The sequence below is a fragment of the Haliotis cracherodii genome, unplaced genomic scaffold (assembly GCF_022045235.1).
Source record: "Haliotis cracherodii isolate W230 unplaced genomic scaffold, xgHalCrac1.p SCAF_6, whole genome shotgun sequence".
Taxonomy (NCBI): Eukaryota; Metazoa; Mollusca; class Gastropoda; order Lepetellida; family Haliotidae; genus Haliotis; species Haliotis cracherodii.
The window spans coordinates 2,604,158-2,616,504 of record NW_027266319.1 but is presented as its reverse complement, the minus strand read 5'-3'; the positions used below and the strand labels follow the sequence as shown (position 1 = coordinate 2,616,504).

At 38.9% G+C, this 12,347-nt stretch overlaps 1 protein-coding gene across 1 annotated transcript; it reads right to left on the bottom strand.

Moving 5' to 3' along the window:
- Positions 1-910: 910 nt before the first annotated feature.
- On the bottom strand, positions 911-7,045 carry LOC139445402 (uncharacterized). Its single transcript, XM_071226542.1, has 5 exons — positions 6,978-7,045; positions 5,787-5,845; positions 5,032-5,057; positions 3,782-4,121; positions 911-1,212 (listed from the first exon to the last, which is right to left on the bottom strand). Exons 1-5 carry the CDS (start codon positions 6,986-6,988, stop codon positions 911-913), a joined length of 738 nt encoding a protein of 245 aa, XP_071082643.1. The 5' UTR covers positions 6,989-7,045.
- Between the last annotated feature and the right edge of the window lie 5,302 nt (positions 7,046-12,347).

Sequence of the window (12,347 nt, the reverse complement as noted above, 5' to 3'; positions counted from 1 at the left end):
AACCCTGAACATATCTATAGTCTTTACTTCAACGTTCTGTCCCAAACAATCTTGAAGAAAAAGGACAAGTTAAGTCTGGCCTTGTCAACATTCTGTTACATCCGACCGACACCCCCCAAACCCACCCCCAACCCCCACACACACCCTACCCTGACACCATCCCCCCCATCCCACTCTCATCCTGAATCTTCTCAAATTGGCCAGAGAAATCAGAAAAATAAGAAATAGATTGATATTGCGTCAACTAATATATCTTTCGATGATTGTTTGCAGGTTAAATCAGTGAACTTGGTTTTTTGTAGGGAACTTCAAATCCTCGGCTGACTTCCAGTATCAACCTTATGAACATTTAACAAACGAGAAAGGACAAAAACACAGACAATACGACATGATAAGGATAAACTGTATATAAGTAAATAGTTAGCTTTCAAGTGAAGTTAGATACAATAGATAATTAGTTCCAATCAATATTTGATGAAAGAAATGAAGAGACTGGAATAGAAAAAGGTTGAATTTACGAAATTAAACACAACGAATATTGGTATAACAACAGTCATATAAGTACAGTAACATGTCTTTAACAAATATGATTTTTATATTTAATCTGCAGAATTTCTACATAGCTAAAAGGCTGACTGCACCAAAGCAAGCTCTCTGCTAGCAGCAACCACTTCAACCCTGAATAAATCACATCGCCAAGCATAGGAATCATGTTTGGAATATCTTGTAAACAACAGAAACTCAAGTTCACTTGTGACACATCACATTTACATCTGATTAAAATAGCAATACACACATCTACGAATGATTTAAAAATTACATAACCTATAAATCAAAATCCTAGACCAAGAGATAAAATATGAATTCTATCAATAAACCCACGCCCAAGTGTTAAAGGTACGTCACTGTCTTACCTGTCATCCTTATCCGCTGTGCTACCGTAGGGTTTGCCCTCCGATGTTGACTCAAGTTCGTCCATTATTGGAGACAAGCTTCCGCCATCGAAGATCCCACTTCGGTCGACCCCCCGCGGACGCTCTAGCTCAAGGTGTCGCCCAACTGGTACCAGCTCTTTACCCGTAACAGCAGGGTCAAGGTCATATGTCTTCTCCGAAACTGTGGCTTGACTCTGTTTTGTATAAGGGGCAGATTCGCCTTCTTGGGAATCCTTGTCACTGTTCGAGTTCACTTGGATTTCATTCAATTTTCCATCTGACAGTATAGAAAAATCAATTTATAGAAGAATATACACCATTGGTGTAACCATGGTAACACACTTTTAATTCATATGCCAAAACTGACATATAAACAATCAGTACCACGTTAAAAACTGCAGACTATAGCATACTGTTTGTTTGGTAGTAAATTATTTATCCATTTGTACAAAATATGAGGGTGATGTAACGTAGGACAAGATGCGAAAACACCAGTTACTGCAGACCTTATAAATCTGGTGCGTATGTGTAACTGATAATGGATTAAGAACAACGAAGAACAAACCAGTCTTCATGCCGTAACATTATTAACATTCCGACATTAAATATTTATACTAGACAAAAGGTGGCTGATTTCAACAAAAAGAAATTTCAACAGTAGTCAGGAATGCTATTCATGCCACTGTCAGCAATATTACACTTCATCAGTATGACCAGAAACCAGGGAATCAAACTGATGGTCGACAGCATGAGCAACGACCCATACAATGGTGCACAATGACACGCAATAGACAAAGTTGCACTGCAAGCACCAAATACTCAGTTAAATGTAATGTTAAATATAATACAACAATCCAATTAAGTCTCCCTGTGATGATCTGGGTTGGAGTTGGTCTTCAGCAACCATACTTGCCCTAAGAAGCGACTAGGATCGGGTGGTCAGACTCGCTGACTAGGTTGATGCATGTCGTTGTGTTCTAATTGCAGAGATTGTTGCTAATGATGTCTGAAACAGGATTGTCCAGTCCAGATTTGATTATTTGACTGCCATCATATTGCGTTTTTTGATATAGTCCAACCTCTTTGTGTCAAACTTATTGGAACCTGGAAAACGTTTGAGTTATCCAGAGTTCGAGACAACCAACAAATGAATTTTCAAAATCCAAATTATTATTAGGTCTGTAGGCAACAATAGATTTCAAGGCTAACGTAAATTTCAGTGCAAGGTTGTGAGAGGGGGCCAACTCAGGCAAATCAGTGACATCCCTGTGCCATCTGTAGTGAAAGTCAGATATTGATTAATAGATTCACTGACATCATCTTAATCCGTTTTGCTCATTTCCCAATTTTCACTTGTCATCTGCAGTCATGTGGGAACACTTCAGTGACTTGCTGCCAATGTGTATGCCGCAATCAGCTTGCACCATTGTAAGATGTGCTGCTGAATAAGGGTTGATTGGATGTTGGTATCCTACCTTTGTGGTATTGTGTCAGTTGCTGTGAGGTCAGTCAGTTGTGTGAGAAATGAGTTGCAAGTTTGACGAGTGTGGGTGTGGGTGTGGGTGTTATTTATTTTGAACTGTTCGAGTTATCAGGGGAACTTTAAGCTTAATTTGAATACTTCAGACTCCCAAGTGAGATCGAGACAACTGGGAATTCGACACATCCAGATTGACAGATCTGAGTATAAATGATGATGGACAATGAAGGGGTGGGGGGGACTCCAGGATTAGATCTTGTCGTGCATGCCTTACGGCTGGATAGTTTTCAGATCAAAAATCCGTTTTAGTTCAATGGATCGGCATCTAGTCGTGCTCTGGTCCTACTCAGGGTGTGTTTTTAGCTGTTGTATGATTTGATAGTCTCTGGTTGAGTGTCCCACAGAATTAAAGTCTTTGGCGACAGGTTTGTCCCTTTGGTGGTTGATATCAGCAAAGTGTTCTTTGAGTCTCATGCAGAAGTGTCGTTTCATTTATTCTACGTCTGATGAGAGCCCCCAAGCTCGAACCTAGTCACCAATACTTGGGATTACTCTTGGGTTTTAGCCCAAACTCTCTTCTTATCTATAAATGATGGAAGGACTTCGTAGGGACCAGCAGGCAAGTTCGAGACAAACAGGAATTTGACACATCCAAATTCAACACAATCAGGTTTGACTGTACATGATTCATGATTCCCCTAGATAATTGTACAGTAAACTATGGTTATAACGAACTAACGGACCGTTAATTTTAGTTCATTACAATCAAATTGCCTTATAGGGACAGCATTGTTTACTGGGGACAAATTCTAACCCGGAGCCAATACAGTTTTATCTGTGTAAATAAGATAGCTACGCTATAAATCGCAAGGAACAATGAAGAACAAAGCATTGTTCTATCATGATGTCATTTCTGGAGATTCAACATGCGCTCATGTCGTAAATTGGACGACTTTATTTTTTAGAAGGAAGTGTCGAGTGAGTTGTTCCCCACAGATGTAAATGGGCGAAGTATATATACACCATGGCCAACCGATCGCATCCAAAAGTAGGCAAGATACGACATTCGGTATTGGGTGAAAAGATAATCAACATGAAAATTGCAAGAATACACAACTTAACCCAACTGTACATAAAATGGACTTGTCCGACATTGTCAAGGTCAGATTGTATTCAGGGAGTTATTATTTTTATACACGTAAATGATTTTAAAGCTTGTACAATTTATTGACATCATTGAAATAGCTGTACAAAATGTTGATATCTCATAAGAAATAAACGATGAGTAGGGGTTGTTTATTGTACCAAAAAACACTGCAGGAAGAATAAACCATGGGGGCGCACACTCGTCCACAGTGAATCTTACCCAGCTTGAACCTGATGGTGTTCTGGCTGCTAGGCGACATGTTCCGCACTGCGTCCAGCAGCGTGTTCAGCTGCATGTCCGTCAACGTGATGGAGTTGGGGTTCCGCCGTCTGGGCGTGCAACGGTTGATTACATTGTTCGCAAATGGCTTCTCGTTGTGATCAATGCAATCGCTGTGGTATTTACTTCGGATATTCGTAATGTTTTTCTTCACAAAGTTGGTTCTTGGTTGATGTGTATGGGAATGCTTATGAGACGTATTGTAACGACATTCATCACAGTGTTCCTCAAAATGCAATCGCCTTGGCGGAAATCTTTGATTTCTGCTTTTATAGTCAAACTGGAAATAAATATACCATCAACATACTTTATGACCAAAATGTTATCAAAAACAGGGCTTACAGAATCTGTAAGGCAATGAAGACATAAAAACAGATGACATGTTTTGTACAACAGCTCAACACTTTCACTTCATACACTATAAACTAGCACCAGTATTATTCTGATAAGGCAACATGAAAAAATGATTTACTGTAAATCATGAAATTAATGTGAAAAATGAGAGTGTCCTTCTGAGAAAGTGACACATTTTTTCTTCTGGACATTTTGGGGTAAATTGTCATGTCAGGTTCACTGCACATGGGCAGAAACAATGGCATGCATAACAAAGCTCATAGAAAACAGTGTGATTTTCCCCGTGTAACACCAAGTTCCACGTCAAGTGGTGATCAAGCAGATACGACAAGTAAAACACTGTTCACCCACAGAGAATAGATCACCCAATACTATATCACCGAGTTGGATGGAACATTAATTTTCATACTTCAAAGGACGAATGGAATTAATTTCATGACACATTTTAAGTCTGGCGTCAAAGTTAATCTGGTGATTTACAGTATTGTATCCGATCACTTTTATCAAAAGATCATGTGCATGTTACAAGAAGAACTATAATTTATTTAATATGTTATTTTGATCTCTAAACGGCTCCAATGTAACTTCCCAATTGTACCACACTAACACAATGACAAGTGGAGGGGACGAAACATATCACAAATGCCATTACTGGTGGTCATGACAGGTTACATCAAAAAGTAAGACTAGGGAATGGAAAATAACTATAAAAATATAGAACAGGATCCGAATTTAGTATGCAAAAATACAAACTTTATAGGGTCGGTCAGTGAGAAACAAATACTGTTTTCTGTGGCCTTACATGAAATTTGGTAGTTAAAAGTCCACTGACTTACCTTTCTAGACGTCTTTTTGTCCTTCGCTGCAATAAAAACAATGTCCCCATTACAATGATGCTACGATACATAAGTACAGTATGTGAGGCTGGGTGTCATCATGAATCATCCCAACGTGACAACAATGATGACGGCTAACCACATATGGTCCATGGTTTGTCTCACACAGATTATATTCCTGATGTACAATGCTAAACAGGTTAAGGTTAATTCTTTCAAATTACTTTAGTAAATCTGTCATGCCATATTACTCACTCACTCACTCACTCACTCACTCACTCACTCACTCAGTCAGTCTACAAAGCAACATTTTGAGTCACACCAATCTTGTTTTCTTCATGCACTGGATACATAAAGCTGTTCTTGAAACATATCAAAAATATCAAACTGATAAGAATGTTAACACAAAACAGAAAAATAACATGGGGAATGACAACATGACTAAAGATCAACCTGACTTCTCACACTCAATTTCAAATCTGGTATTGTTACAAAATAATGTTTAGTTTTCCACGGAAAGCTTAAAGCAAAATTTGCATAAATCAGACTATTAATGACATTTATATATGAACCCTGACACAACATATTGGATATGTTCTATCAGGGTAAGAAATGTTTTAACTTTTCTAACTCATGCTTAATCACGACATTGTACTCGCCCCTGTATTGATGTAATATTGTCAAAGAAACATTGAATTTTAACATACTTACTTAAACAATGACAGTTTGAAAAGAAGGATGTCAATGTCACTTACCCAGCTGCCAAAAGACAAGAGGTTTGTCCGCTGTATCCAACTCAAAACGTATGGCAGACCTGTAACATAAAAATAAAAAGCAATGATTTCAGACCACCCAATCCTGTGAGTCGCCTCTTACAACAAGCATGAGTTGCTGAAACCTGTCTTAAAGAATATATGTGTGGTTACAACAATTCTCGGTGTTCTCTTTGTTTCACGAGGTAAAGTATCAATAATGATTTAAACAATATTTATTTCATTTTATCGGGTCGGGGAACTTTGTAAAGTTGCCAGTCCAGTTGTCTGACTGAAATGTTAGTGAGTTTTATACACTGTTTGATCACCTCTCCCTACGAGGTCATCCATCCATCCATCAATATATACATACACGCATTGACATGCAAAGGCTTATGAAGTATGAGCGCAACCTGGCTTTATGACAACATCTGCAGTTTTTAGTATTACCATGTCACCAACAGCATGCAGTCGTCATAAAGCCTGGTTTCTCTGATTCATCGTAAGTATTGGTATGGTGCTAGTGTTCATACAAGAATGTTTGATCTACATATTGGGGTGCCATTTATCAGAAAAGGTACCAGGAAACCCAAGTGAAATTTGATTTTCATGGAAAGCATTCGGAACTTTGTACTATGGTCATTTGTTAAACTGTATTTCGCCTACCATTCATACCCATATTCATTCACTTTTTGGCTTTTAACAATAATTTTTGTTAAAGACTATAATGTCAAAAACGCGATACCCACAAAAAGGTATTGATATGTCAATGGGAAACTTTCATAACGTGACGTTTCTTTCTGGATCAGTATACAAATCTAGCACTCGAGAAAAACGTCCACCCATATCCCACTGTTTTTATAACATGTTTCATACCGTGTGCTCAATCCTGTTTGTTTTGTTTTTGTTTTTTTTCTTTGGGTTTTTTTCTTCTTCTTTTTTGAGAGGGGGGTGGGGGGATACGGCCGGGTGTCTTTCCAAAATCCCTGCATTAGTCCCGAAGCTGGTCTATGTAGATATTGACGAAAGCCAGCCAATTGAACAAGAAGATCTAACATGCGATAACACCAATATTCTACTTCGTTCATGCCCCATACTTCGTTATCACGTCATGACATCAATTAGATGTTAAAAGAGAAAATAACCTCGACATATCGCAAAAAGCAACAAAAATTAATGTTTTCATCAATTTACCCGAAACTCATCTTGTCAGTAGTCCCGGATCATCTCCATTTATGAAAACTGTCAACTTGATAATTTTGGTCAATCTGTCGTCAATCACAACTATCACGGGCACCTGCGCGACAAACACTTCCGGGTAAGGGGAGGTAATTAATGGATTAAACAAAACCGACCATGAAAAAGAATTTTTTATCGGTTCATGTTTGACAGCAGACTATATTATTTTCGCCAACCCCAAGAAACATAGACCACTGAAAAACATAAGCATTCCTTTCTTTTCTGTTGTAAAAATTCAGAAACGAAACAATAAGTGAACCAACGCGAGAGAGACCATATATTATTATATGGTCTTTGACAAAGCTTAATAGAACTATATAGAGAGAGGTTATCATGCGAGTGTTTTTTGGGATAGTAAATATTCTGTATAAGGAATAAACATTATATTTTGCGACCCTTGGCATGCAATGTTATTTATCATATAGTAAATAGACCATAGTAAAATCACTTGCAATTTATTTATAATGATTTCACGCGCGCATGAACATCGTTGACTGCATATGTTGACGTAATACACACATCATTGTTGACGTAATACAGACAACATTGTGATTCACATCACAATTATAATGACGTCACAACAAACCGAAACGCACAACATTTGGTGCCAATACGGAACAAGCATATGGTCAAGTAAATGCTTCAAAAACATATCAAAATGGAAGTTAAGTAGATATTATTTGTAAATATGAGATATTTAGATATAGTTGTATTTGGATGTTCGAGATCGCAATAAAAAATACATACGTTTGATTTGTAACTTCCATATTGCATTTACCGATCGTCAAAAGAAGTAAACAATACATCAGAATTATTCAGAATTCATTTAGGAACAGATGTAATAGGATATTTATACCCCCTGGAGAGAGTAACATCCTAGGTAAAGATGCCATGTGGATATTATACCCACAGCCAATATCTAACCAACGCTGGAATATTTTCCCACATGAATATTCTTTCCACAGGAAACATTAATCATTTACACATGCACGTGTAGTTTTAAAAAGTTGCAAATTTGTAGTCTGTAATATGAGTCTTCCTTTGTATTAGATAAAGTGTTAAGTACATAAATACACGAAAATACACAATCTAAAGCTTTCGGCCTCCCAGCATTCATGAGACACACTTTTTAGGTTTCGCGATCCGTGAAGATCTGGGGTAGAAAAGGTCTTCAACAGCCCATGCTTGTTGTAAAAGGCGATTATGCTTGTTGTATGAGGTGACTAACGGGCTCGCTGACCTGGTTGATGCATGTCACCGTATCCCAATTGCGTTGATCGATGCTCATGATGTCAATCATTGCTTTGTCTGGTCCAGACTAGATTATTTACAAAAAGCCGTCATTTTGACCCTGTTCTCTTTTGCCTAACGTACAAGGACCCTGTTCTCTCTGTCACTGGCCTTCCGTGGACGTTCGGATCACAGTAAGTCCCTCACATGTCCAGTCAATGTGTGTTTTGTAATTTGTCGATAGTTTGATAAATGTCCAACACGGTTGCAATATCCCAACATGACGTGCCAGTTTAGTGCATGCTCGTGATTTGCCATCTTTGAATTTCTGGGATAGCACACACAGGCGTTTCAGTTACAATCGTTCCAAGGACAGACTTTCAGATTGGTTGAAATTTCTATTTAAAACTAATAGCAGTAAAGACGCATGAACGTTCTGTCATCAAACATGAATTTCTCTATAAAGACCCCTTAGGTGTGTATACGGCGCGCATAAATGAATCCACAAGGTTGTGCAGTTAAGGTGGCGACCATTCTACAGGCAGATGATGAGTCAACACAAACTTTACCGTTTGAAAACCTCTACACTGAAAATAAACTCGCAATTTCCCTTCAAATTTGCTGTGCGATACTTTTGTGGGGTGTATATATTCAGCAACGGCAAATCCAAAATATATGTAATGCATTATTTTTTAGTATTTGTGACAAAACGTACCATATATCCTCAGGTCTGGCTAAAATTACAATCCTTGCATCTAAATTTGTATAAATCAACTCGGCTCAGCGATCAAGCAGTAACTGTTCACTATGACGAGCATACAATGTTTTCACTTCACTTTTCTGTGAAAGGGGGACACAAGCATTTTGTTTGTTTCACAAAGTAGCCGAAGGTAGTCACTATTTCATTTCTGAAAAGTAAAAACGTATTCCATAAGAATGCAGATCAGACAAAAAAGGAAAACCGTTAAAATTGTTTAAAAGTCAATACACAACGTATTGTTGCCCTCTACTCCCTGGGTAGCGGGTGCTACCGGTAGAGAAGGACATACTTACCCTTTTCGAGAACACCTGGTGCCAGTACTGATTTTCAGGGATGCATTCATATAATTTTCATTGCTATTTTAGCTCTTTAACATTGAAACCAACAACTTTGTGAGTGCGTTTGCTATTTTTAACCATGGACCATACTTCTCTATGAGAGTTACCTCCCAAATGGTGATATGTTTACTCTAGTAGCCTGACACGTCCCCGTCCCTCTCGAAAGACACCCGCTTCACGGAAATGAGTCAATGTTTCACCGCAGCGAAATGCTGTATGGGGAAATAGGTCGTTTGGTTTGATGTTTAACGCCGCACTCAGCACTATTCCAGTTATGGGAAATAGGTCGAATAGAGCTAGACTGGGACCCTGCCCTTCGCTTCCTAGTGTCTGCAGGCGAGGAGCGCAGGAGCTCTAGGGCAGATAAACCAGTCTAGGACAGGGCGTGTCTTCCTCTTATGATTGTGCCGAATAACACAAACATGTCTAGTGTAATAATTTACAGTCAGAAAAAATAGGTTCGTAATTTTTTATGTATTTCGTTTTTACGCATATATCATCCTAAATATGTCAGACAAAGAAAAAGCTTCTGTTAAAAGTTGGTTACATCTTTCCAACTATTACTCATCCCCCATGTAACTCTCTCAAACCCAAAATACACAAGGCAAATAATTATGATTCTGAGTGTTTGGTATATATTTGCCTGGAAAGTTGTTATTTTTTTTTTTCATGACTGAGAAATTTAGCATGTCCTCGATGAAGAGGGGGGTTTGTTACGTTTGCCAGTGTAAAACAATATTTGTGGAGTTTAATCACCCTGTCAAGTATTTTTTCGTAGTATTGTGTAAATAATCTTAAAATGTCACTGAAAATCATTAAATGTTATCTTTCACCAGTATTGTTAATGTTGTTTACTTGTTTTTATGCAAATTGTATTCGGCAGCTGCCAACAGGGATTGCAAAATGACCACGAAACGAGCCTTTTTATGGTATAGTAATACTTACTATAAGCTATACTTACTTAATACTTACTATTGCAGTTAGTAAATATTATGAGAAGAAGGTTCTTTGAAAGATGGATAGTAATCTCTTACAACTGATTAGTAAAGTGTACTGGTCTACGATAGGCCACATTTACAAATATTACACAATTAGCAAATACTCTCTTAACTGGTTAGCGGCGGTCGGGTAGCCTAGTGGTCAAAGCGTTCGCTCGTCACGCCGAAGACCCGGGTTCGATTCCCGACATGGGTACAATGTGTGAAGCCCATTTCTGGTGTCCCCCGCCATGATATTGCTGGAATATTGCTAAAAGCGGCGTAAAACCATACTCAGTCAGTCAGTCTTAACTGGTTAGTAAAATAGTCTGAGTGGACAGTGAAAGTCACTCAGTAAGTAAGTACACTTCATTAACTATTTCTGTCAGTGTATATATAAACTTGTTCCGATGCAGACACGAAATGTAATAAAGACCATAAGATATGTTCGGGCCCAAAAGTGTAATTAGAGAATATGTACTGTAGTTCTTATATTCAGTCTGATATGATTGTGGCTGGACATTCAAAATAATAATGTTCACTGTCTCGGAGTGTACCACTCAAAGTTTGCTGAGGATAACCACTTTAAAAGGTACTTCGTCAACTTGAGCAAATGTGTTGAAATAACCAAAGACAATATTGCGTGACGACAAGTTTAGTGACCAAAAGACCGTCGTCATGTGCCACACACTCCAATCAAACAACATGCGACAATAACCAGTCAGATCACAACGAGAGCATCTGACCTAAAAATACCTAAACAAACTTTTTGTAAAAAAAAAAACGTGACTCAATCACCGCCACTCCAGTAAGTGTGGTTGTCAAGGTAAGATTGTTCCACTCTCCACTAAAAGCATTGCTGAGTTCTTAAAGAGTTGCCGGAAGTACAGGGCGTCGTGAGAAGGCGATCTGCAGCTCGTTCCACATGTTTTCGATAGGGTTGAGGTCTGGTGACCTGGCTGACAATACTCTCTTACTCTAAGCATCAACCACCCTGGCACAATGAGGTCGTGAGTTATCGTCCTTGGTGATGAAGTCTGGTCCGAATGTACCAGCAAACGGTCTCTCGTACACACCCAGAATGCCATCTTTGTGACGCACACCTGTCGTGCTCCACTGTAGGATACAGTTCTTCCAGCTGTACTGATCCTATCCCAAATCATGATTGAGCACCCTCCATAGCGGTCATGTTCGGCTTTGTAGGAATCCTGAAATCTTTCTCCTTGTCTTCGCCACACTCGGGCATGAGACCAATCCTGGTCTGTCCGATTGAGGTGTTCTTCAGCTAAATCAAAACCTGCTTGCCTGCCGTGTCAGTGGAATACCCCACGGAGACGACTACGCACTGCCTGAGAAGAAAAAACGTTAATGCCATTGGTGTTCCGCAAGTCATTTCTGAATGTAGTGGCAGTCACGAACTGATGACGTCTTGCTGCCATCAGAAGAACCTGTCTTCCCGCTGTCTTCAGGTCGACGTGTAACTGAACCAATCGTCTGGTATCGATTTCATGTCCTACTGATCACACATTGGTGGACATCAAAGACGTTTGCTACGTGACGTGGTGTTGACCCAGTTACAAGCATGCATATGCATCTGTCTAATGACGTCTTTGACGCTGTTGGACCCAAACAGGTTTTCAAGCACCTTAACAAAAGTAGTACGTCATGCACACGACTGCAAGCCTTTATCCGTACATCGTGAGGCCCTATAGGGGTTACCAAATCACTGTGTACCAGTATATTTCAATCTTGATTTGTTGGATGATTTTTCATATCATGAAAACGTTATCCTTAACGACCTTTGAGTGGTACAGTTGATAATGTCATCATTTTTTCACATGAGCATGCCCGTCTTGTGTCTTCTGCACATATGTATTTCAGCTAAAGCAAACACCTTATTTTTGCCACAATGTATCAACACCCAAGTTAGACTTAAACGTATATTTGTACACCATTTATTTCACATAGTGAAACTATAACTATTTTAAATATGCGAATTTGGACCAAGTACGATAAACGG

Bases quoted from the DNA above. Each gene is read 5' to 3' on its own strand.
- LOC139445402 (XM_071226542.1), bottom strand. The intron at 5,058-5,786 runs GTAAGTGACATT...TTTTTATTGCAG, and splicing joins TCTTGTCTTTTGGCAGCTGG to CGAAGGACAAAAAGACGTCT. The intron at 1,213-3,781 runs GTAAGATTCACT...CTATACTGTCAG, and splicing joins CACCATCAGGTTCAAGCTGG to ATGGAAAATTGAATGAAATC.